Consider the following 27,975-nt stretch of genomic DNA (forward strand, 5'->3'; position numbering starts at 1 on the left):
TCATCTGGCCCCCAAACAAATGATCAGAAAAAGGTATGTTTTGTTTTGTTTTATGAAAAGAAGTTCTACCTGCCTTTAGTAAAGCTTTGCCCTCCCTCCCATAAATAAAGATGTCTAGGTGTCTGTGCACCCCCTCCCCCCCCCCTTAGCCTCTGCTTTTGATCCGTCAGGATCCCAATCACTGCTACCCTTCCATCAGGTGTCAGATCATCTTTGTGCCTTCATGAATGATCACACTATTACGAACCCCTCCCCCTTCCCCTTATCATCACACCCATCCATGAGGCCCCTAATCCCTCACACCTTCCATGATGCCCCTAATCATCACACCCTTCCATAAGGCCCCTAATCCTTCACACCCTTCCATGATGCCCCTAATCCCTCACACCCTTCCATGATGCCCCTAATCCCTCACACCCTTCCATGAGGCCCCCTAATCATCACACCCTTCCATGATGCCCCTAATCCCTCACACCCTTCCATGATGCCCCTAATCCCTCACGCGCCATTCTGTCGGTCCTTAGTTCACCCATATCCCTCCAAACATCAATTAGGTGTAACCTTTCATTAAGCCCACAGTTCACTACAGTGTCCCTTTCATCTGTTCAAGGATCACGAATAGATCAGTAATAAAGTTAAAGTGTAATCACTTTGACAATAGTTCTGCAAGTCTATCTGTTCCTTGATGTACCTTTCTTTTCTGTGCAAGGTTTCTCAATTACCTTATGTATATTGTGTGATCATGTTAGAGACACTCTTGAAGGCAAAAAACACATTCAATATAAATTGAATTGTCCTCATTTCCTCTTGCTACGGTGAAGGGAAGGAAGTGAGTTTCCCATCTTTGTAAGTTTCATTATTTGACTACAGTGATTGAAAGAACAGAGCACAAAGAACTGTGGCTTCAAACACTTTCAAAGACTGCAATTATATAGATTTAGCTTAATCATCACAAACATCTTAAAGTAGTTTCAAAGAGACAATGCAGTGAACACAAAGAGATTGCTAGATATGCTAAAATAGGCCATAACTCATTAAACAAGTGCAGCAAAGCTTCTAATTGAGATATTTGGTATTAATTGGCAATATTTCTGAGAAGTTTATCCATTTTTTCGTGCGAGAAATATATTGACATGTTTTCCTTGCCTTATGCTCCTGCATAGCAGACATAGTTTGTTACAATGTTAGAAACAGTGGCGGAGTGTCCATACAATCAGGGGGGGGGGGGCCGATGCCCCCCTGATGGACTCAAATGGACTGCTGGCGCCCTTTTCAGCTTTTTAACACTTTTGACTTTTTTATTGCCTTTTCATCTACCTATTGACATTTGTCACATTTTGTTGGTGTAATTTTCTGACAAATGCTCTAACGACGGTCTTTAATTTATCGGCACTTCCGTTGTACGAAACCATTCAAACCTTATATCCACAACAGCAGATTTGGACACTCTCTTTAGGAGGAGTAGTATTTTCTACGTTTTCAGAAAATGACCTCTCGTGACCTCAAACGACCTTCAAGTTGATAAAATAAGATCGTGTATGTAAGAAAACTTAACTCACACAAACCATTGTGGAAATTTCAGCCAAATCGAATGAAAAATAAGGAAATGGCAGTCATTCAAACACGGTGGCAAAAAGTGACAAACATTTTCGACAGAAATTCTTTGATATTGGCAGAATATCTATTGATTCGGTAATCACAATTTTGGGACAATCTTTGTGTTCATAAGTTACCATGGTGACGTTTACCGGCGAAGTCAGTGTTCACTGACTCTTGGTTACATTTGTTGATTTTTGCTTCACAGTATATCTCATGGAAACAAATTTAGAAACGGGATGGTTCGGTATCGAACAGTATTTGTAAAATTAAATTAAATCAAATTGAATTTATTTTCAAGCGCGATCAGTCACTTTTAACATTTTGTAATAGTTTTTTTCATTTACCATGCACCTGTCAGATAGATGTTAAAAGTTTCCCTATGGATAATAACCTGAAACTTTCCAAACAAGATATGCTCCTGTTTGAAAAAAAAAGAAAAGATTTAAGCTAGAATGTGATTCAAATCCACTGACCTCAAGATTACAAAGGTCACCATATCAAATCCCTACCATTCTATGGTAGCTCAAAGTTGATTTACACCTTTCAAATTTATTTACGATTATTTACTTCTCAAATTTTATTTCTTGGTCATTTTTTTCTGTAGTGCATTTGCCCACTTGTACAAAACAGAAAGTTACATATAAGAAAATATATCCACACAGTGAGCATTGCACAGTGTCACACACACACACCTGTCCGATCAGAAAGTAACCATGAGGGTAAAGACTTAATTCAAACAATAATTATGTTTCCTCAGTAGCTACAGTATATTAGTACATACAGTAGGTGTACTACTGTGCTGTACAGAACAGTACAGTTATAGTAAGGTACACCTGTCATATATCTACAGTGTTAGTACTGTTACTTCCTTTCATCGGGTAGGCTACACATAATCCTACAGTGTACAATAGCACATTGTTATTGTAAAGTATGCTAATCTCTTTAACACCTCTGCAATGGTACTTCAATGCAATTCTAGTAAGTTGAAACCTTGGCTAAAGAAGCTAACTTATGGTTTTCTATAGGCATGGAAACATTTTGTCCTTAAAAAACCACAGCGCAGACAAACAGTTCAAGGTTAATACTGGAAGTATTTTAAGTTGGAAGGTACTGTAGTTTGTTAGGAGAGTTCAAAGTATATCTTACAATTAAATTGGGGGTGAGTTGGTGGGGGAGGGGGTAAAGAGTAAGGGTTAAGGAGGGGTGTACAGTAAGGGAAAGCAGATGGGGATGAGTATAATGTGAGACTGTTTGTCAACGCCTTCATAATTTTTAATATTTCACTCTAGGCTTTATAAAATTAAAAAAGTTTAGGAGTTTTAAGAAATAGGTCAGAATCAGAGGGGACTGCATGGCAAACCCAGAGTGGTAAGAGGGTGAACTTGTTAAATTCTGTACACGTGTACAGTAGCACGCAAAGATTGCTCCCTTTCTGGACAAGTCTCCTGAAATTGATTCCCCCCAGTTTTAACCATTCAGTGTCACCTTAACATACAGTAATAACTATAATAAACATCAATGATGGAAACCACCAGGGGGTGGGGTTGGGAGGAAGGGGAGGGGGTGGGGTGGCATTAGTAAAACTAGCAAGACAATTCTTATGAATTAGACCAAGATGAGTGACCAGTATTTGACTTTGTACCTTATTTTTGGTAGTTCGTTTTATTATGCTGATGACTTTATTAAAAGTATTTACCTCACAATTTTCTTTGAAAACATCTGCTTTAGATACTGGCCAGGTGATGTTCATACCACATAGAATTTACCTAAATTTTAACCCAAAGAAAACCGTAACTTTCCTTACGACTACATTTTGTGCCTGGTGCTGGTACTTTTTACCAACGCTAATACTGTACACAACCTTTGTTTAAGCACACCTGGTGCTCGGCTAGAGTTCGTAATGTCAAGTACCGTGCTAGCTAAAGACACACACTTTACTTTTGTTTCATTATAGCTTTTAAGATTATTCAGTTTAAAGAGTTACTACACCTACATATATGAGTATATCATTGTACACAGTACTTCCTCATCGAATTGTTTAATTAGACAAAATACGATTAATGTACGGTAGAAATACAGTCCATTGTGTTTGCTCGTTAGCTCGTTTTGACGAGGAAAAAAAAGGTTGTGGTCATTGTCAGTAATTAGCAAGAGAAACCCTTGAAACAGAAGGGCTCGAAACAGAAGGGCTTGAAACAAAAGGGCTTGAAACAAAAGGGCAGGTTTGAATCAATACAAGGGCAGAAGTGCATGGAACTCGTACTGAAAAACTTTTTTGATCAAAAACTTAAACCTCTCTCCGAATTGTTTTTTATGGTTTTGTGTGAAAGCAAAAGCGAAGGAAGTTTACATTGAGACAAGAAATAATGAACCTATTGTTACGAAGAGTATGAATAAGATTAACAACGCTGTCCAAACCTACTGGAAATTAGTTTTTGATAATAATTCCCACTCCCCCACTTCCTTCCCTACCCTGGACACAAAGCTTGTGAATTGCAATTTCAACAGAGAAATTCATGTTTGAAATTATGGTGTTTACTACTTTTGGGGATACAGCAGTCTCTCTCTCTCTCTTTAATCTGTATTCTCTTTATCTTCTAAATTTGAATAGCAGTGATTTATGACAGATTAGATTATGTCTGGGCAAACACTGTAAATAGCATCTAAGCCCACTAGAAGCAACCACATTTATAATAATTTATGGGGCAAAGAGTAAGTTAAGTAAATAGTACTCTGTTGAACTAAATTAAAGTGTTGGCAGGCAACAGAGGCACAGACAAAACAGATGTTAAAGGGGGGGGGGGGAAAGGAAAGAGTATGCCCTTGTACAATAACATCTAAGTTTGAAGATATTGGTAATTAAGAGATATTTTGAGCTAGTACTGGTTCAAACAAAAGGAAAGGATAAAAGATACATATTAATAAGAATATGTATTAACGATGATGGGGATAATTCTATGCCATGCGAAAGCTGCACAAAAGCTGTATCTTGGGGAAATTTGATTGCGGGAGGGGAGGGGGGGGGCGGAGGAGTTGGAGGGCATTTTTGTGGAGGATGAGTGACTGGGATTGCTATGTGGTTTTTGGCTCTCTAAGGGACACATGTAAATATTACCTATTGCAGGACGATGGAAAATGTGAACCGTTGGTTTTTAAACTTAATGTAACATCTCGGGCCTGTATTGAAATAAATAGGCCTTGATGATTCACAAGAGCCTTCATCCAGACTTCTCAATACCCTTTCAAGGGTGCCATGTTACAATAACAGCACGGTTGTGATCTTGCCCTAAATTAGATCAAGGTTTTTCTTGGCAAGTCATTTGTCAACAAGTGATGTTTTGCTTTGAAATAAACCCAGCAGTAGTCCAAATCCACAATATACACTATTATTATTATTAAAAGCAGGCATATGAAACAGATGTATTTGTTCATCCCTCGGCTTGACTAATATTGAATGAACACTGGCTGAGACGTTGTTACAGTTAACTTTATAAGCAAATATATTCCAAAAACTGATCAAACCGTTTCTCGTTTTCACACCGTTTAAATAGTCACCTGTTCCAGTAGCTTTGTATCCAAAGTTTTGTTTTGTTTTGTTTTGAATTTCCTTTTTTTAAAGAAGAAGTCAATGAATGGGACGTGTTTTTGAGGTGGCAATATAATGACCTGATTGTACTTCAGTGAGCTGTTACAAATCACAACCTGTGGGTACCCATATGCTCTTATTCACATATATGCTGGTTCTATGTACTGTGTATGCATCTGTACTGTGCTGTACAGGCATGTTTTACCTATATTACCATCATGTTTACCTGCAGGGACATGTCCATTACGTGTCCTAAAATGTCCAGAAAAATCTTGTAAAGAACTTCGCGGGAATTAATTTAATGCATATTTAACATATTTTGTTTTTTATGTTCTCCTCTTCCATGCAACAAAAGGTACGAGATGTTAATTATTAATTTTTGCATAAAACACACTTCAGTTTGTTCTGGATGGAAGATAATTTAAATTTTGTTTTTAGCCGGAGAGAAATGAATGAACGAAGGGAAATGAGTTAAATGTAATTATATTGTTAAGTCTGCACCATCCTGGTACTGAACGTTAACAACCATAGATAGTAATTGTTTATTTCCTATTGTGGAATCATATCCAACCAGAAAAACGTATTCTTGTTGGGGTGTGGGGGGGGGAGGGGGAGGGAGAGGAGGAAAGGAGCAGGAAGAGGGGTAGAAGAGGGGGAGGGCACTGCTACATAAAGGGTTTGGCAAGTCTAACTTTTCGTATTGCCTGGCTTGCAAAGGGATGATTTATAAGTTTATGAAAATGTGAATAATTTGTACTGTACACTAGGAATTTTTGAATTATTCTGTCTGCCAGTGGGGTGGGGATGGGGGGGGGAGGAGAAGAGGAGAGGAAGGGGTGAGAAGTAGGCACGTGTATATGTGGTTGCGCCCCGGTCTTCTAGTATTCAATATCTGCCTTATATGAACACGCTGAATTCAACAATTTTAAACAGTATGTAAATCTGGTATACACAAAACTTACTGTACTGTAGGACATACATATAGCACAATACATGTCTGTTGCTACTGTAGCACAAACCATATAAAGTCGAAAAAGTTTACGATCAACAGATCCACAAATGAAATTGACTGTCTGCCCTTTGCAATTCTCATTTATACAAGGATCTCTTAAAATATCCTGAAACAAAAGTCAGGTGTCTTTATTGGTCTCTTCCATCAATTTATTACGGGCGTTAAAAAGCTCTCTGCTTTTAGTGAGTTGTGGGATTCCTCTTGATTCCTGTTGACATTTTGATCTGACGACTTCACAATAAGAACAAATTATTGCATTTGCAGCCCTAGAACTTAAAAGGAAATGTAAAAGCAGAAGAAGAATAAGAAGAACTACAGTATAAGACAGAATATGCAGGGAGGTACTGTATGGATTGGCACAATATTGTTGGTTTAATTTATGGCTTATAAATGGCTTTACTGTAGTTATACGTAGGTTAATACAGGGAGTATAGTTCAGTCGACAGCAGGTCTGCATGGGACTACAAAGTGAAGCACCAATGAAGCCCAAAATCAAGTGAGGGCGCTGTCCTATCGGTTCCGAACTAGTTTCGTAAAATTTCACACGCTGTAGATCATAGTGGTTGAGTAAGTTAAACCACTTGCAGTATGTAATTTACTGTACAATATTGTTTGTAAACAATGGAAAAACAGATATTTTGAAACATATTTTGAAGTTTCAAGTCAACCTTATTGTTTGAAGCACTGAGTTGTTTGAAACTGGTATAGTTAGTCAATCACCCAGCGCATCTTTATTCAAATTCATCCTACATGTTCACATGTTTGTGAGTACTCTCATGGGATTGTGTCAATACAGAGATGCATGGGCGGCGATCATGGGGGGGACGGGGGGGACATGTCCCCCCCAATATTTTTGTTGGGGGGATATAGTATCAAATATCCCCCCCAATATTTGGTGGCATAGTTTTTTTTTAAGCATATGTTTTGTATTTTTTATGATATCGCTAGTAATTTCAAAATAGAAAATGCTTAGATGCAACTTAAAAGGCCTGGGAAGTGCCATTTCCAGCAATCTGGGAGGCATTTTCGGCCAAAATTTTCTTTTGCGCTTCGCGCCAACTTATGGTGGCGCTACGCTTAGATAGTCTGGGTACAAGCTTTGCCCCTCCCTTGGCAAATTCCTCACAAGGCGCCTGTTTAACCATGTCACAATTTGTTACTATATATGACCGAAAGTAGTTTTTACTTTTTTTTCGAAATGAATAGCTAGACGGACCGCATCCGTAATAAAATTTGGTTGGAATCTTGTGTATGAGTGTAAGTACGTACAATCACACATATGATCCACATCGATATGGGTTCACTGGGTTTCCATTTGGCCTGTTTCCTACAAGATTTCTAACCGCAGGTGCTTAGCCAAGGGAGGGGGGGTGGAGACCGCCCTCCCCCTCGAGCATATTTTTTTTGGTATTTTCTATGATATCAAAGTTTTATAGTAGCCGTTATAAGAGGTTTCAATATTTTCAATAATTTAACTGTGTCTGAATTTTCGAAAATTCTTTGAACAACATTCTTCATCATACTTCCCTCTACTCGTGCAATTTTGACCGGTCTGTTAGGGGTTGAGGGGGGTTTTCTATATTGGTTGTCCATAGATTAAATTTTGTGCAACATTATGGGTATGTTTTGAAGTGAATTTATTATTCAAATTCTGAACAAATAATGGGCTTAAAACCTTGAAAAGTGGGGCTGACGGGTATTAAGGGGCGTTACGTAGAATTACCTACAAAAGCAATGATCCACAGGAGATGCAATGAGGTCGAACATGATGTGTGACTGGTGACAATCTTGAAAAAAGGTATGATGAATGAAGAAAAAAATCTATTAGGTAAAACTTGGTTCTCAGGCAAAAGTGTACATCTGGTTGGTCATTTTCAAGCCCGAGAAGTGCCATTTCCAGTGATCTGGGGGGCTATCAAAACCAAAAAATTTCTTGTACGCTGCGCGCCAACCAATGGTGGCGCTCCGCTTTGATAGTAATTCGCCTGCATCCAAGCAAATGTCCCCCCCAATATTTGAAACAGATCGCCGCCCCTGCAGAGATGCATAAAGAGTAGAGATTAGCACATTGGTACAGCGGCCTCTGTAGGAATGCTTGAGAGCACCTTCAATATTGGTTGTTGGTTTCACCGAAGATTGCTATGTTCATTTATGTCTCCTTTGAAACTTATGAACAACAAAGATTGTCACAAAATATCTGGATGTCTTACAAATAGGTGTTCAAAAATTTGTGGGGGAAGAAAAATTGATTTAAACGTGTCTGATAAAGAGTTTGGAGTTTTGTGACCAATTTAGTATTGTGTACTACAGTGCAGTGGGGCCATATATCTGCCAGATGCAAACACAGAGTTGTGGAGTTGAGTCAATGTACAGCACAGTCTAATCACATTATTCAAAACCTAATCCAAGGTGACTTTTCTTTCTTTCTTGTTTTAGTTTGTGCTTGTAACAGCTGAAAGTTGAAAACAGCTGTTGCAGTTCTGGGAATTAATATTACAAATGATCATTGTATGAGAGCTACAGTACAGAACGCTGGCCTTGATTTTTTGGGGAGAATTTAGACTAGTAAATTAGTAACAATAAAATAAAACTGCAAACTGTTTATCTACTAGAGAGCCTGTGTAAGAGAACGTGTAAAAGTAAAATGGCCTGACGTTTCGATCCTAGCAGGATCTTCTTCAGAGGCTAAATGAGTAAAATGACAAGTAACAGTAACAGAAGGGACAAAAACACGCACAGAATACAGACATGTTAATGAGCATGTTGAACACAAAGAGATGGATTTAAGGGGGGGGGGGGTTGGATTAGTAGACAAGGGATGGAGAGAAGAAAGAAAGAAAAAAGGAGTAAATTATTAATGTAATGTAAATATATTCTTATCATAAGGAAAAGTATAGATGTTTTATTGCATTACAATTTGTCAGGCTGGGTACTGTAGGAAATTAATTAAAGTAAATATATACAGTAATGTGAATGCAAAGCTGGAGTACACATGTATAAAATATTACAGTATTTATGACTATCCACCACCACCACCCCCCTCCCCCCACATTCATTTGAGGCTGCAGCTTGTGTTTTGTACTGTAGAAACTTGGTTACAATATACAGTAGCATATTCCAACAGTTAAAGAAAGATAAGGCACAGTCTTACTGGGAACATTTGTAACTTTCATCCCTGACCGCAGTTTACACGTGGGGAACAAATTACAATGAAATAAATTCGCTGCTATATATAAAACAATGCATTATAAATTTGTGGAAATACTTGAACTTTTTCTGTATTGAAATAAATGGTTAAATAACTGTCATTAGGAACGCCTAATGATGGAAACCACATTCTCTAGTTCATTTAGTGCCCTTGAAGGGTGGGGGGGAGGGGGACCTGGTTAATATGGTCTGAACAACAAGACTAAGTACGTAGCAGTGTGTCGGCAGTGGTTCTCAGGTCTAGCATAATTACAGTACCTGACACCTTGTGTATTGGTACTCCACCTTCTGCAATTGGTACTTACTGTGTTCTTGACATTTTGTACCCATTTAGAGGACCCAGTACTACATACTTACTCATACTAAGGAAAATTATATACTTTGTTTTCAACCTTCTGGATTTGTACTTGAGCTGTATTCTTGTCATTTTGTAACCATTTAGAGAACCTTGTACTACACACAGTAGTACTCATACTAAGGGAAATTATATACTTGTACTCAACCTTGTGGACTTGTACTTAACTACTTGGCAGTTTTGGATACATCCACAGTACTTATAGTATCTAAGTATTAGTGCAAACTTATGTTATCAGTGGTACTCGCTTTCAGAACATTTTACTTGTACTCATACTAAATTGTACTACAAGTCTGTACGTCAGATGGCAGGTGTGGAAACAACAGTACTACACATACAGTTATACTGCTAGAATTCCAATCCCATACAGTATGGTGCGGGATAGTACTGTGTAGATGTGGTCAATGATCACATCCTTGTCCAAAGTTGACTCAAGGTTTGACGAACTTTGACCCTCTGCAGATGAAGTATTAAATGAAGCTAAGAGCCAAGAAGAATGAGGCTTCGTCGCGAGTTCCTGCTTGCAGGAGGATCTGAAATACATACATACTGTACTACATACATACAAATCCAAGTACTTTGAGGTTGTGTATGAAATTTTCTTAACATTTTTTGTAAATCTGTGCAGTAGGTGTTAGTGTACCATTATGGTATATTGATTATTACGGTACTAATGTATGACCAAGCCTTGCTAAATATGCTTAGAGCTGTTCACTCATGTTTGCTTAGTTTGGTTGGCTCCCCATTTATATTCTACGTGATTGAAAGTTGTGGTCCCCATTTGGATCTGACTACTTGTAAATCAGAGATATGCAAAGAACCAGAGTGTTGATTCTGTTAAACTGACTACTTCAAAGTTAACCCACATCAAACTGACATCGTGAGATCTCCTAATAAAAGTTTGTAGAAGTTGTTTGCAGTTGTAACTTTAACCATAAACTTTGAATCGTCCAGCTCTAGGCCATTTATCAGATTAAGAGAGTTACCAAACAGGTGGCTTTAACTAGAAGTATTGGGCTAATCGATGGACCTGTATACCAACTGGAGATAGCTTACATTAAAGGGTACCAGGTGCTGAATGGAGGACCTACAGGAAGGGTCAGATGGGGGTTGGGAGAGATGTGTTAGGCATGATGGAAGGGTTGTTATGGATAACTGCTCCAGTAAAACAATGTATGTATATATGTATGTATGTATGTATGTGTGTATGCATGCATGTATATTTGTATGTATGTATGTATGCTGGATGTAAGCATGTATGTATGCAGGTACAGTATGTATGTGTGGAAGTTGTTTACTGCAAGTCAGCCTTCAATATTTTGAGTTCAGTTTATCCAGGGTACTATTTTGAAAAGTCAAGGCCACCCAAACAAACAAACAACTGTTGTAGACAGGCTTTTTATTGAATTTTATTTTTTTCCCCTCCAAAGTTGTTAATCAGTGAGGTTCAACCCACATAGCACCTTTTGTAAAGGGAACGCTTAATTAGATTTTGGTGAAGTTCTCCGCATTGATTCGGTTACAAATGTGAAGTCAACACTTGGCAGTACAGGGTAATAGTTAAATAACTGTCTTTCTGATATACAGTATTGAACCATTCAGATATAACAAAGCATTGTTGAAATTCACACCATTAAAGTGATACACAGTCGCTAAAGAAAGTAATATTTATAGAAACTTTTTGACAAAATTTGAAAATGGATATTGACACTAATTTAACCCCACTGTACTGTAGGTATGCTGTAGGTTACTTTGCATATAAGAGTCGTTTTATTAGGGTTGTCAATTGTCAGTGGTATTTGTCGTCAGACATCTGCTTCAGCTAATTACTGGGTAAATAAAACAACTCTGTTCAGCGAGCAGAAGTATTTTGCTAACATTCACTGGGATCATTTTTTAGTGAATCTTGGAAAAACGGCCAGAGGATTTGTTCTGTAAATTGTGAATTTAGTTGAATTAAGTAAGTCAGTTAAATAGTAAAGTTGAGGTCTAGTTATTCTCTTTTCTGATTATTCTTCCCTTTTCAAAGGTAGACTATTTTATTTGAAATTTCTTTGGAGAGACTTGCCACACAATAGGCACATATTTTCTAAGGGGGGGGGATAAGGTTTCCTAGACTATAGGGTTCTCTTTCTGTAAAAGGTGGCCTTTAGTGTGTAGGTTATTGTTAGGAACCAGGGGGTCCACTTGAGTGTAGTATACCTACTGTAGATCTGTACAATAACTAATCATTTCAGCAACAAATGTTTGTATGTTGCTGTCCACAATATACATTCCTTTAAACAAAATTTTGTCAAAGAGTGACTAAGCATGATTACAAAATGATTCATGGCATTGGTTATGCAGGATGTTTGACAAGTTATGGGGTGGGGGAGGGGTGGGAGAGGGGTGAAGGGAGCATCTGGTCCCTGACTGGCATTTATTTGGTTACTTCCTTGACTGTTTTAATCTGACTTGGTGTGAGTACTTTGTGAAATTAGAATTAGAAATGGTTATAACAGACTGGTTATGACACTACTCTACAGTACTGTTCAACAAGTTGTCCATGTCCAGACGCAATCCTGAGATAATTTACAGGATGACTTAAGTAACTTAAGTATTTAATACAGGTGAGAATCTACCATTGAATTAGAAAGAGTAGAACGACACTGGTACGATTACCACAACATTAACACGTTACAATTCTCAGTGTGAGTACCAGCGTGAGTTCAAGACCCCAACTGAGAGTATGAGTACTAAATCTTATATCTCAAACTGGATTTCCAAAAAGTTCTGAGTACAATCTGAACAAAACACAAGCTTAAGTACAGGGTACTATGCTACAAGGTAGAAGGTAAGTACTCTATTCACTAAAACTCAAATCAACATCGATTATCATAGACAGATAAAAGTATCCACCTTTTCATTGTCATTACTGATTGGAATAACTTTTTTTTTGTGTTTTTGTCTTTTATCTCCTCTTCTTTTGTTAGGTGGTTTTGCCATCTTGATGATGATAACTACCTCAATGTTGACAATCTCCTATCTGTCCTGAGCGAGTACCCACCAGAACAGGACCACTACCTCGGTAGAAGCAGCTTAAATCATGCAATAGAAACCATCGATAGAGAGGATGGAATGGTGAGTACCATCGGGGTGGTGAGGGGGGGTGTTGGGAAAGGAGGTGTTGGGGAAGGGGTTGTTGGAAAAGGGGTGTTGGGGAAGGAGGCATTGAGAAAGAGGGTGTTTGGTAAGGAAGTGTTGGGAAAGGGTGTGTTCTGGGAGGGGGTGTTGTGGAAGGGGGTGTTGGAGAAGGGGGTGTTGGAAAAGGGTGTGTTGTGGAAGGGGGTGTTATGAAGGTGGTGTTGTGAAAGGGGGTGTTGTGGAAGGGGGTGTTGGGGGAGGGGATGTTGGAGAAGGGGGTGTTGTGGAAGGGGTGTTGTGAAGGGGGTGTTGTGAAGGGGTGTTAGCAAAGGGGGTGTTGGTGGAAGGGAGTGTTGTGGAAGGGGATTTTAAGGGAAGAGGTGTTGGAGAAGGGTGTTGGGAAGGGGTGTTGGGAAGGGGGTGTTGTGGATGGGGGTGTTGTGAAGGGGGTGTTTGGGAAGGGGGTGTTTCTTTTGTGATGTTTACAGCAAAATAGGATAGACTTAAGGATGTTGCCATAAACCATTTTGTTAAGCAATAACGTTGTACTGTAGTTATTAAGCAGACACAAGTACTGTATTTCATTGCACGACAGCAGGTGATCTGAAGATTCATATTGTTAGATAGCAGCCACTGTGGAACTAAATAATGTTATATCCAGAACGGCATGTACAGTAGGTGTGAATGTAGTATTTGTAACTGCTATGTAAACGTCTTCAATTTATTGTTCCTATTATTGTACAACATTTAATTTCAAAATAGAAACTCATTGTGATTACTGTAAGTAATTGACAAAGAGTTCATAGTTTTTCGCTGAAACTCATCAAGTATGGCATTAATCAATACAGGTTCCTTTCATGAAGTTAACTGGCACGTGAAGTCAATTTGGAATTGTATGGGTGTCCCAAATCTGCGATGAATCACATCAAAGAAACTGTTTTGACGAAGGGTTTTGTTTTCTTTAAAGTTGCAATGAATCATACCAAACTATTTTGATGAAGTGGTTTGTTTTGTTTAACATTGTAAAGAGTCTTTTCAATCAAATGATGATCCTAGTTTTTACCATGATGTTTTGTGACTGGTGTCAAGTCTTTATTCCAGTCACTAGATTCTAAAGGGAAAAAATTTGACAGATTTGTTCGATTCATTTCTCTTTTGAAATCTAATTTACCTGAGTCATGAGTGATCACAACACTTGAGTTTTTATCACATCTCTCTTTATGATGTTATTCAATCAGCTATTGCTACACTTTGTAGCCCCCCAAAAAACTTGTGTTTAAATCAATATATATATAATGTATAGTGCAGTGACAACAGGTGGTAGGGTAGTGTCAAGGTTATCCTCACTGTTACAGTACAATACTGTTTCCTGACTTATACAGTATGTATGTCTTATTTATGAAGAGTTGCCTTCACTGTCAAAAGTTAAGTAGACGTATGGAGAATGCACTTTCACTTAGTATGTACAGTATACTAACTGACTCACTGATTCACAGGCTGACTGACTCACTGATTCACAGGCTGAATGACTGACTGACTGACTGACTCACTCACTGCTTCAAGGGCTGACTGACTGACTGATTCACAGGCTGACTGACTGACTGACTGACTCACTAATTCACAGGCTGAATGACTGACTGATGTAATGATTTACTGACTAATTCACTGACTGACTTACCCTTGTCAAGAACTATTTTACTATTAGGAGTGTTACTGTAGCTCAGAGGTTAACGCCGGTGCCTTCCAATCATATGGTCCCCAGTATGAGTCATTCCAAGTTTTATGTATGTCGTCCAGGTACAGAGTTGTTGACAATTGACAATTCATAATCATGGACGTTAAATATGAATGTTAGAGACTGACTTCGGTCAGTCATGCGGCTTTGATAAGCCAATGAGGCTTCTTTGCGAGTTCCTGCTTGCAGGAGGATCTAAAATACATACATACATGAATTGAATCAACCTGAAAGGACTCTCTTTACAACACTGCTCTCATGCAAGGGAAGGATTAAGATATCTATTTATATATATAATAAATTCATGAAAGCATGCTGTTCAATTTTCCCTTTAGTATTTCCAATTATAAAATTGAAATATGAAATGCAATGAAAAATTGTGACTGCAGATTGTCTTTGATACTAACCACATGTGCCATCTCTATCTTGATTTTTGCACATATTTACCAGTTTCATGAACTTTTCTTGGAATTCCAGAAAACCGTCCGATTTTGGTTTGCCACTGGTGGAGCTGGATTTTGCATTAGTAGAGCTTTGGCTTTAAATATGAGTCCATATGCTGGGTGAGTCCGTCCAAAATATGGTTTTAAACATTTTATTAATTGGTTTTAATCATTCATATGATGATGATCATGATTTAATGGAAATTATGACTTTTCTAGAGATAATTGCTTTGATTACTGATGGGAAATGTAGGAAATATATTCGATTGTCAATGACACTGTCAACGACACTGTGTGTAATATGTGACCATTCTTTCTGTCTCCTAAATGGCTATATGCATATTTGTACAAACTGGAGGTTCTTGTCATTTCCTGGACCTGCAGATTAGTCAAATTTCATGGAATGTAAATGGACCTGCTGTGAAATATCTGACATTAAGACACAAAACAAACAATATTTTGTGAAGTAAGGGAAAATGTTCACCCATTGAAGTATTTTTTTCCAGTTAGCCTCAAGAGAACGTCCTACTGGAATCGAAACCTCAGGCCCTCTAACTTTTACACATTTACCTACACAGACATTTTGCAGTAGATAAGCAGTTTGCCAACAGTATTTTCCCTCATCTATTACTGAAAATCATGCCCTCTACCCACAAGTCCTTACTAGCGACAGTAACTTGATTTGTCCAAGTTTAAGTTCCAAATTGTAAAAGTTAGAAAATTTCTTATTGTTTTTCATATTTGTATTTTCCATGTGATTAATAATAGTAAACATGTCAAAAGTGTCTGGAAAAATGTACAATTTGAGAACTGAGTGCCATTGTTTGAACTTTATTAGTAACTCTTTAACCTTCAGTTGGTGGGAAGAATTATTTTAAAGTTTGAGTTGTATTTGGTTGGTAGGTTTTGCTTAAAATCACACACCATTCCCCCAACATGGATTCTATCATTTATTTGTAATTTCTGTAGAGCTCTGTAAAAGCAATTAAAGGAAAAAAAAGAAAGACCTGCCTTCTGGTCAAGCATTGAAGACCTGCTACATATAATATGACTTTATTTTCTTTTATTTTTTTTCAGGGGAGGTTTATTTACATCTATGTGCAATAGGATACGACTCCCTGATGATGTGACTGTCGGCTTCATTAGTGGTAATTATTTCTATCAGATTTAGCTTTTTTCATTTCACAGCCCTACGACACACCTACTGTACCTTCCCCACCAATGAGATGCAAGTATAGTGTAACCTATAAATGTCATCTGACTGAAAATGTGGGATGTGTCCCCTCAATTGTTTTTAGGTGTCAGTGGAGAAGACAGGTGATGGTGTGGATGTTGCAGGGGGTGGGGAGGGGATGGGGGGGTGGGGGAAGTGATTAGTGGGCAGGGAACGATATTACCACATGTATATTTCTCAGTATTTAACAAAATGTTGAGGATCAGTATGAGCCAGTCGTAGAAGGTGGTCAGTGTATAAGGCATCATTTCAGATATGAAGGGTGTTGTTTTAACCATTCCATAATCCCTGGACGGTGACGTTCTAACTGTTCAAAAATTTGAAGGAAAGTGACCATCTTTGAAACTGTCTGCGTGCATGGTGGGTTGGACGGTTGTTTGTAAATATTACATAAGTCGGTTAGAGTGGCGAGTCACAACCCAACCCAATATTCAAACCGAAAGATGGTTTCTTCCATTAACAGCCCTATGTCTCTTAGATTTTAAAAAGAGGCTTTCTCTGCGTGCGAGAATCTTTGTGATATCACCTATTTTTAACCTAAAATGTTGCTTTAAGACACCTTTCCTTTTTTCCCCTATATTTGTTAGACAATTTTGCTTGGAATATATTTATGAGTTCTATTTCAAATTATATTATTTATAGACTTACCTGGATGGTTTGAAAAATAAAAGATGGAAGGGGAAAAAATTAAAACTACACAAAAGATAACTCTGTCTCGTTAAATGCTGCTACTCGTTAAATACTACGTTAATTACTACTCGTTAAATATTGCATAGGCTCATACTTAAGATTGTCCATTGGTAATCATTACATGCTTGTATTTTTATTCATAACAAGCCTCTATCATGTAAACAGGACATGAGCTCGCAGGAACAACGACCTATTAATTACATGATTTTACTTTGTATTTATTTATTTTCTTCTAAATATTGTTTATAACTCTTGCAGAGCATCTGGTGAAGACAAAGTTGACCAGCAATAAATTGTTCAACTCCCATCTTCAGTTTTTGAAACTGTTCAAAGGAGAGACTTTAAAAAAACAGGTGAGAAACTCACTTCAAAATCCTAGAAAAACAGCTTTTTTTTTTTTTTTTACTGAGAAATGACATATATAATATGGCATACATTTACTTCAAATCCTGGTTCAGCAGGGATAACAGGTATTTTGTGTTTTAGTGATGAATAACACAATTTTCATAAAACTTACTCTTTCCACTAAATTCAGTTCAGTTTCAAGTAACTGTTGACCCTGAAAGATCATCTATTTCATCCACAATATACTAGATGTCAAGTAAATGATCACTCACTCTCAAGCTTGAACAAGCATTTTCCTGTGAACTTGACAACTTTTGTTGTTTCTTGCTTCATTTGAACCCATTCACTAACTTTATATGAATATATTTAGGGGTCAGTTTTTTATGTGGAGGGGGGGGGGGGAACCTTTGAAAACATTTCAAAATTGTTAGTATGTTAAATACAAAGGAAGTACTGATTAGCCATTACTGTAGGTTATTCATGACAGAAATATTTAAATTGCATCATGGGAGATGTAGATGAATTGCGAAACCATCATATTACTGCAGAACGTAGTGGATGGAATAAGAAATGTGATCAAAGAGTAAGGGCAAACGGTAAGGAAAGAAGAAGCCTGCATCCGACAGTTTATATCTTCTCTTTGGGTGACACGCAAAGGTCAAAAGGTCGAAGGGGGAGGGGCAAAGGTCACTGACAGAATTTAATTGGTGGAATAAGAAAAATAAGAAGCTGTTCATAGGGAAAATGGTTTTGGATGTATGGTATTGGGATGAACGGAATTGCCCTGAGAAGGGCCTGGAGTAAACTATTTGTACAAAGTTTATGGATCAGCTTCTCCAGCTAACATGGATTGAACAAAATTTGAAATATGTGTTAAGCTTTAATTGATATAACATTCAATTGAGGAGTGAGTTGACTTCATGATGGTAGAGTGTAGAAATTATATTTTTTGAATAATACTGTCAGAAATAAAGTCACATGTCAACTCTCTGATTAATCTTCAAGAAAAAGGGGGGGGATGAAACAAAAAATTGACGGACGAATCATTCGACACGTAGTGGAAAAAAATGTAAATGATTTTGAAAGAATTTTAATTTGGAGGTTGTACATGTCCCTCTATGTACCAACTGTGTGGGAAAGGGGAGAGTGAAGAGGGAGGGGGACAGGTAGAAGGAATTTCTGGAGTACTTAGAGAGCTTCTGTCTCTATTAAAACCAAATTTCAAACCAGAGGCTTGCAATTAATAATTTGCACGTAATTTGCACATGAAGCTCAATATAGTTGAACTATGATGCACTGAGGTGATTTGGATCTGGTAGTTTTAAATACAAATCGTCTGCATTAGTTTTAATCTCTTTCATTAATGTTTATTGAACCATACCTCGCCCCTATGTACATACCCAATCTGCTTTCTGTTTCAATTGCATTATCTTGAATATGTTTAATTACAATTTAGGATTTGGCTGCGTTAGCCTGCACAAAACTGTACAGTGGAAGGTCTAAAATTACCATCTGAAAAAGAAAGTTTATCCAAAAGGAATTAATTTATTGAGGAAATGCTCCCCTCCCCTGAATAAACTTTCTAATTTCAACTTGGGCTTTGATAGAAAGATGAGCCTGATCATGCTACACGTGGGTATACAATTGTAAAAGTGTATTAAGAATCATTGTATTTTGCACATCGCACCTCTATGTCCATATTTATAAAATACTTGGTTAAAGACAATATACATGGTTTTGCTCTATCAACAGATAACTTTAAGCTATGGACTTTCAGAACAACGATCTAATGTGGTTACAGTACCCGAGGCAATATTTACCATCCAGGAGGATCCGAGCAGGTAACTTTGTTTGCACCGCTCTATCGTCTCTAGAATTTACTTCTACCTAGAGCTGCAGTTTGTGTTAACTTTGTCACAGTCTGGTACTTTTATAATTTACTTCGCTCCTCGCTTACCTGATTCCTCACAACCTTAGTACCTCGTTCTACCGTGCCTAGTATACCCTGGTAATCTTTCACTGAAGATCCAAAAGAGTATAATAATCCAAATATCCAAGTATCCGGGCGAATTCCGTAAGAAATTTTTCCGATACGAAAAACATGTGTAGACACTTTGAATGGTAGAACGAGAAGGTAGGGCAACGATCGGGGGAGCCGGCCGTTGAGGGTGCACAGTGTTAAAAGATTACCAGGGACACGCTAGAACGAGGTGCTAAGGTTGTGAGGAGACAGGTAAGCAAGGAACGAAGTAAATATCTAAACCAGTAAGTTTTATGATCTCAGAAGTTAAACCAAAGATCTTCCATGGAAATGTTGTAGTCCCACCAAATCCCACTAGGGATGAATGAAATGAGGCAGATGAATAAATAAAGCGTCATATTAAATGTCTTCATACTCAAATGTTTGTTTGTATTGGATAAAATATGTTTAATAGCTCCCTTCTATTTGGGAGTAGGTATCCCCGTTACTTACACTGAGGAATATGACTAGTATATGTAGTAATATTAAAACTGTGTTTAGCGTTTACAATCCAATGCCAAAAGCAACGTTTCAGTTTGTCAAAAAGTAAAATTTTACTTGATTTAGCTTCTACAATCTGGACTGATAACAATCAAAGGAATTTTTTGCCTAAAGTCATCTCTGAGGGATTTTTATCAGATGAAACAATTCCCAAAGTCGATACTTGGTTGTTAAATGTTAATCTTGTTTGGATATTTTGTGGTTACATAAATAATTGTAAAATGAAAAAGAAAAGACAAAACCCTTGTAAAACATTTGCTATAATTTGTTCTCCACAGGTTTCTGTCCTTACACTGTTACCTGTACCCAGATGCTGATATTTGCCACCGACAGCATGCTGTGAAGTTCGTGAACAATCATTCCAGATAAATTTACTCCTTGATATAGGTTATTGGTGCCACAGCAACCAAATTTATGAAGCCCTAATGGGCCTGGGGAGGAGGGAGGGGGGGGGTGAAGAGAGGTGAGGGGAATGTTGATATCAGGAGGGAAGTGCGACAGGAACGTGCTTGAATTCTTTCAATATTAAACTACCTTTCATTGTGAAAGTGAGAGTCGTAATTTTATATATATATTTTTTATCATATCTAAGTGCAGACTGTATCGTGGAAGAAGCTGATATGACACTTTCTAAATTCAGCTTTATTTTTGTGAGCAAGCTGTCGACACAGGACACCAGGGACAGGCCAGGCACAACGCAAATCAATTACTTTCCATTTACGACAGATGATCGCAGATGAACGTCTTCCATATATTTGTCACTGTGGTCAAGTTCAGAAGAGTACCCGTGGTCCATGGATGTTGTCATGGTGATTATCGCCCACCAAGTTTTCCCACCGAATTGATGTTTTGTCACCCTCTTTCTGATATGGACCACTCTCTAAAAGTTGCCATTTTAACTTTTTCTTGTAATATATGTAATTAAGGAATTGTTACGTAACAACGTTTAAACCACAATTTGTAAGTGTATTAGTGGTAAACTGATTTTTCAGATATTTTCTTTATGTCAAGGTTTTACGTAAAGTAAATCTTCTAGCCGATTAGGTTTTATATTAAATTGTGTTTGTACTTTTGATAGTGGGTCTTCGGAATTTAATATTAACAGGTAAAGTTGGATGAATGGTCTGATTCGACTTTATTTGTATCTTTTTCTAAAAACGTTACCTTGATTTCATCAGTAAAAACTCCATTTGTATAACCTTTTGTTATATATTTATTTGAAAGGTGATTTTTTTCTCACATATTAGAGGTTTAAACATTTCATAAATACCATCAGAAAACACTGTAATTATTGTAGTGCTAGTGCGCTCTACAAAATTGGCATTACTTGCCAAGTGAACGCTACCTACATGACTGGACGTTGAAACTTAAAAGTTTCATATCGTCTCTGTACATTTGTAGTTTCAAAGGCTAGCTGCTAAGGCAAGTTATTCTGAGCCTGTCATGGCGCTCACAAGCGCCCTCCCTTAAAGGGAAGTGGAGCATAATTGCTTTACAAAGTTGCTAAAAACAATTCTGAATCTTTAGCTCAAAAATATCATCCTCAGTGTTTTTAAATTTGGTGCATTTTTTTTTCATAAGTACATCTGACAACAGCCGAGTGAATGATGTCATCAGGACCATTGAACTGATAATATCCATAAACAAGTAGCTGTTTGCATCTCATTAATAAAATTGTGCATACCATGGTTTGCATATCTTGCAGATTAAAGACAAGTTTAAGTAGTGTTATGATTGAAAAGTAAGGAACTAACCTATAATATTCCGTAGAGGTCTGTTTTACCACTAATACAACTAAAGCTGAACATGCCTTTTGTTGTTATGTACTTGAATGATATGGGAAATGTATTATGAGCACAGCTTAAAACTCGAGAGCACAAAGAGGTTTTTTTTGAAACCTTTGAGAATTTTTTTATTTACCGTTGAGCATTCCTTTTTCCGGCATAAAAAGATATAAATGAAGATGAGTAGTAGTTTATTTCATTTCAAAACAACACCTTGAAAACTTAAAAAATCTTTGAATAGATAAACTAAGAGATTGTTGTTGTATTTTGTCTAATCATGTTAACGAATTATCTGCTATTAATTGATTAGAAATTAAATGGAAGAAATTAAAAGGAGAAATTAATTGTGTCATTCTGACAGACAGGCAATCTAAATTATTGAAATTAGTGTGAGGTCAGAGGTCAATATCTTCAAGTAGTTATTAAGGGTAATATTTCTCTGTGATCAATGTGAATGTTAATGTTGTCTGTTGTCATGGAAACATGACCGTATTTCATGAATCATATGGAACTTCTGATGCATTAGTGTGTGAAAAGAAATCGTTTTAATGCATGAATGTTATCGTACAAATAGTTTTGAATCATACATCATGTCTTTTATGTAACATAATACAGTGTTGGTATCATACTCGATGTGTTAAACATAACCTGACACAGTTGATATTACACGTGATGTGTTAAAAATAACCAAGTACAATGTTGGTATTACACATGTGTTTAAGTGTATAACATAAAACAGTGTTGGAATCATACTTGATGTGTTAAATTTAACCTGACACTGTTGATATTACATGTGATGTGTTAAAAATAACCAAGCCACAATGTTGATATTACACATGTGTTTAAGTGTAACATAATACAGTGTTGATATCATACTCGATGTGTTGATATTATACATGATGTGTTAAACATAACCAAGTACAATGTTGATATTACACATGTGTTTAAGTGTAACATAATACAGTGTTAATATCATACTCGATGTGTTGATATTATACGTGATGTGTTAAACATAACCAAGTACAATGTTGATATTACTCATGTGTTAAGTGTAACATAATACAGTGTTGATATCATACTCGATGTGTTGATATTATATGTGATGTGTTAAACATAACCAAGTACAATGTTGATATTACTCATGTGTTAAGTGTAACATACAGTGTTGATATCATACTCGATGTGTTGATATTATATGTGATGTGTTAAATATAACCAAGTACAATGTTGATATTACTCATGTGTTAAAGTGTAATATAATACAGTGTTGGTATCATACTTGACGTGTTAAACATAACCTGACACTGTTCATATTACATGTGATGTGTTAAACATAACCAAGTACAATATTGGTATTATACTGCACTGGAATTCAATGTAACTATAACCTTCTATGGTATTGATGTTGTATGTGATGGGTTAAAATTAACCTCATGCAGTGTTGGTATACATAATATTACCTAGCACACAATATTGGTAATTCGGTATAGTACAGCAGTTTAAATATAACCTAACACAGTGTATATATTATTAAATGATGTGTTAACTGTGACCTAACACAATACAGATTACACATATGAAGGGTTTTAACAGCTAATACCAAACAATGTATTAATACCATACATGTGCTAGATGTGTTACCTAAATACAGTGTGTACTGCATATGTTACATAGACACATTATTGAAATCATGCATATGAATGTACAGTCAACCAATGACACCATGATTTAAAACAAAGCCACACATTAACTCCATTGAGTGTAGTGCTTTGACCATTCCTGCAAAATTTCATTTAAAGAAGGTGGCACAGACATGATTTGCTTCCATTCACTTCATGTTGATTGGTAGTGACTAATGGTGTCAATCAATGTTTACAAATTAGTTGTTTGCATTTTGTCAAAAGTTATCAGCAACATTTCTACAGACATAAAAATAAAATGTCTTTGTCAGAACTTTGCATTCAAGTTTAACTCCATTTTCTCTTTGTACTCAAAAGTGGAAAGGAGTTTTTAAAGAGTCTTAAATGAAAATGCAATTAAGATAAAGCTAAGAAATGACTACAATCTTGTGTTCATGTATGTTTTTCATCTTCCTTGCTGCTTATGTGTATATTATATATTTGGTTGATGTTGTCATATGTGTGAACCGATGTTATGTTTATATTCTTTGAAGTTTTAGTTCAAAAGCTATATTATTTTGTTCATATTCTGCCTATTGAAAGAACACAATTTATTGGTCAGTTTGTCAGTATGTGTGTCATCAGTCTATATGTCAGGGTTTTGGAGATAATTAAATCATTTGTTAAGTTTAATTAATAAAATTTTAGCAAGACAGGATCATCATAAACAAAGAAAGTGGAATAAAATGTTAAAATCTGTATATTTTAATTTTAAAAAGACAAAAAAAAAGGTAATAACAAAGAGATATTTTGTAAGGAAAGGGGCATGAACTCACGTAGGAAGCAAATACAGACAGTTTGTGACCTATGTGTTTGACAATATGATTGATTAATTAATTCATTAATTCATTGTATCAATGGAAAGAGTTGATGAAGTTGTACAAGCTTGCCTTATAAATTTTTGATGGAATATCATGTATTTACTATTTACTGAACAAAAGTTATTATAATATCGATGAAATAAGAAAGAAAGATAAAAAAGAACAGGACAGAGAATTTAAGTCCCAAGAGAGTCTCAGTGATTTCTGTAGACATAGACAACATTGTGTATGATACATCAGTCTCCAAATGTTTCTAATACCACAACACATGTGACCGTGATAAAGAAGTCAATAATGATAATAGATATTGTTCTCAATATTGAACTGAACATTTAGTAGCAATCAAAAGTTCTGAATTTTAATTGAAACATATGTTTTGTACCAAATTGTACAAATCTGCTCCAAAGAGTTGTATTGAAGTGATGGACGTCTTCATCTGAACAGATATTTGTTAAACCGAAGTATTTCTTTTTAATAAAACTAAATAGATTAAATCCTAACGAGAGGGAAAGGATTAAAATGTTTTAACACAAAATAAAATAAAAGAAAAGAAAAAAGATTACTTCATGGCACTCTATGAAACCAAACCCACAATATCACTTTTGTTAACATATTGAAGCACAGAGTTTATGGAGCAACTTAAAAACTACCGTAGAGTTGTTACAAGGCAATGGTAGACCAAAGGTTCATTTTCATAGATTTATTGAAGTGCATAATTTAGAACAGCATAGAGAGCAGGGACAGAGGAACAAGAATGGTCAAAGAATATGATAAATATGTTGATAACATTCAAGAATGGTCAAAGAACATGATTAATGTGTTGATAACATTTTAAAATGGTAAAAAACATGATTAATATGTTGATAACATTCAAGAATGGTCAAAGAACATGATAAGTATGTTGATATACATTCAAGAATGGTCAAAGAACATGATAAATATGTTGATAACATTCAAGAATGGTCAGAGAACATGATTAATATGTTGATAACATTCAAGAACGGTCAAAGATCATGATTAATATGTTGATAACATTCAAGAATGGTCAAAGAAAATGATAAATATGTTGATAACATTCAAGAATGGTCAAAGAACATGATTAATATGTTGATAACATTCAAGAATGGTCAAGGAACATGATAAACATGTTGATAACATTCAAGAATGGTCAAAGAACATGATAAATGTGTTGATAACATTCAAGAATGGTCAGAGAACATGATAAGTATGTTGATATACATTCAAGAATGGTCAAAGAACATGATTAATATGTTGATAACATTCAAGAATGGTCAAAGAACATGATTAATATGTTGATAACATTCAAGAATGGTCAAAGAACATGATATATTTGTTGATAACATTTTATTGTAGGGCAGCGTAGACCACTGTAGGATGATGGGGTCAAGATGTCGTATCATTTGTCACAAAGTTGTGGCAAGTGATATAGATAACTAGAGTGGTTTGTAGATTTTCATTTAGTTAGAATAGATATCAGGGAACTAGTGTGTGTGTGATAAGTTACAGAATCTTCCTTTTCAGGATTATCTGTTACAGAAATGTCGGTCATATTTATCAGGGAAAGGGACGTAATTTGGTATTACAACTTCTTGTACCTTATTGATCGGAAGTCATGTAGGTAGTGTTTTTGTTTATTCCTTGAACCCATCAAAAACAACATTTTTGGACATTTTTGAAATGTGAGTGCAAAGTTGGGTTTAATTCATCATAATAAAGAGAAAACATTAAAATAGGAAATGGCGTAAAACAAAATAACCTAGTGTTGTTTCTGATATTCTGTTATGGAATCTTGATTTGAGAGAACAAGAAAGTTACGATGTATGGTAAAATTTCATTTTTAGAAGGAGAGGTGTACACTGTACAGTACAAATACAATGGAGATTGAAGAACCAAACATGCATTTGATTACAACTGTAGTTTTAAGTTAAAATAGAGAATTTTTTTTTCAGAACGCATTAAACCTCATCTAGTTGGATGAAAGTCGTTGAGTTGTTTTGTAGGAAATGCAAGCCAGTTGAGTATTAGACTTTTTACCCAGAGATATTTTCTTGACTTGAAAACTGCAACAACTGAGGTTACTATGGTGGCTTAAAAGGGACATAGGAAATAAAATAAAATTGAAATAAAAGTCAAAATTGTCAGATAAAAAGTCAAAAAATTGAAAAAAAAAGTCCAAAATTTGAGATAAAAAATTAAAATTTTGAGATAAACAGTCACAATTTTGAGATTTGGGGACACTTTTTTATCTTGATATGTCCCTATTAAGCCACTGTACTCTACATACCAAAGTGCTTATGATTAATTTGTAGTCCTTATGTTTCATATTGAAAAGAGTTCATTGCCAACAATTGTAGTGAAGTTTGATCAGTTGTTTCTGTCAACACTTTGTTATTTCCTTGGATTAATATGTAAGTTAGAAATTTCCCACAAGCACAAATCCAATTTTGCATGGTACATCACTGGGGATATAGGTGTTTATGTGTTTGGTATGTGTAAGAACGTGTATTTAACTTTGGTTGTTGAATGTGATTTGCTCTTCATTCCATTTTAGTCTTCCATTTCATTTTTTGTTTCTTCAGGTAGAAGTTCAGTCTCAAGTTATCTAATGCCAAGAGTTAAATTGATAGATCGATGCAATAAACTTGCTTCCTCATTTTTAGTTGTTATTTTACTATTGTTAACAGGGTGTTTCTGTTGTTGTTAGAGGTGGAGCTTTCTTTGTCCAAGCAGAAGAATGTGTTTGATCATATTTAAACCATGAAAAGTATTTCAGAATTTTGGTTTCATAATGTCTAGTTATTTATGTTCTTCCTTGTGCATGTTTTTGAACATTTTTGGATATGCAAGAGTGATTTGCTGCTAAGTGTTAAAGTGTAGTGTAACATTGGTGTTTGTTACAAGCAAAAGGTGGCATTAGTAAGTTTTGGTGTCATAAGTTTATGTTAATTCACTTCAGAGTATTGTTACAAGTAAAGGTAAACATTAGATGGTTTATTGTTTTAAGGAAAATGAAAACATCCATACTAGATTGTTATGGTCACGCGAGATATGTGACCAGCATAGGGAGACATCTGTTTCCTTTTATAATCCAAAATGTAAGGTTAACTTCAGCTTGGTTTCTCTACATTTGCTGTTACTTGTTGAAAAGTCGAGGTCACCTTACTCTCAAGGTGCCACTAAAAGTTAGCCTTTTCTTTCATAAGAGGATTATTAGGTATTATGGGGTTTAGAATAGTCAAGCCCATTTCTAACAGATTGAAGTATAAGGCATTTTTGTAAATGCTGTTGTATACTTAACTGAGTTTATATTCTCCCACAGATATAATTGGTGCATATATTAGCTGTAGTAACTGGCTGCTGTGTGTATAACCCTTTGTTATGTTCATTTCTTCGTATTTTCAACTGTATTTTGTCTTTTTTTCTTAAGATATATTTTCATGGCTTATTAATCCTTGTATCTACAAAAGCCTTCATATGCCTAAACAAAGTAAAGTTTAATTTATTTTGGGAGTAATAGTAGGGATCTCAAGGTGGGCAGCATTCACTTGAGTTTGAATCAGGAAAGATAACATTGTTAAGGAAGAAGGAAGGATGGAAGGAAGGAAAAGAAAAGAGTTATAGTAAACAAGTATCCTTGTTCTCATATTTAATTATTTTGTTTAGTTAACCTGTTGACAAAACGTGACATTTACATTTAAGAAGATAAACTATGCAACTTTTTTTCCTTTTATTACTTTTTGCTTTTCCTATAATAGTATTTTATATCATCATGTATACGTGTAATAAGACTGTAGAAGTAATTAACATATACTAGTAGATA

General features: G+C 36.0%; 1 protein-coding gene across 1 annotated transcript in view; it reads left to right on the top strand.

Moving 5' to 3' along the window:
- LOC139978263 (beta-1,3-N-acetylglucosaminyltransferase radical fringe-like) overlaps positions 1-27,756 on the top strand; it is a 38,200-nt gene extending 10,444 nt beyond the window's left edge. Inside the window, exons 5-10 of the mRNA XM_071988337.1 lie at positions 12,732-12,879; positions 15,095-15,180; positions 16,138-16,208; positions 17,243-17,337; positions 19,082-19,170; positions 20,129-27,756. Of these exons, the coding sequence (XP_071844438.1) occupies positions 12,732-12,879; positions 15,095-15,180; positions 16,138-16,208; positions 17,243-17,337; positions 19,082-19,170; positions 20,129-20,219 (580 nt within the window). The 3' untranslated portion in view covers positions 20,220-27,756. The remainder of the gene's footprint in view (positions 1-12,731; positions 12,880-15,094; positions 15,181-16,137; positions 16,209-17,242; positions 17,338-19,081; positions 19,171-20,128) is intronic.
- The last annotated feature ends 219 nt before the right edge of the window (positions 27,757-27,975 follow it).

Source organism: Apostichopus japonicus, chromosome 1 (genome assembly GCF_037975245.1).
Source record: "Apostichopus japonicus isolate 1M-3 chromosome 1, ASM3797524v1, whole genome shotgun sequence".
Lineage (NCBI taxonomy): Eukaryota > Metazoa > Echinodermata > Holothuroidea > Aspidochirotida > Stichopodidae > Apostichopus > Apostichopus japonicus.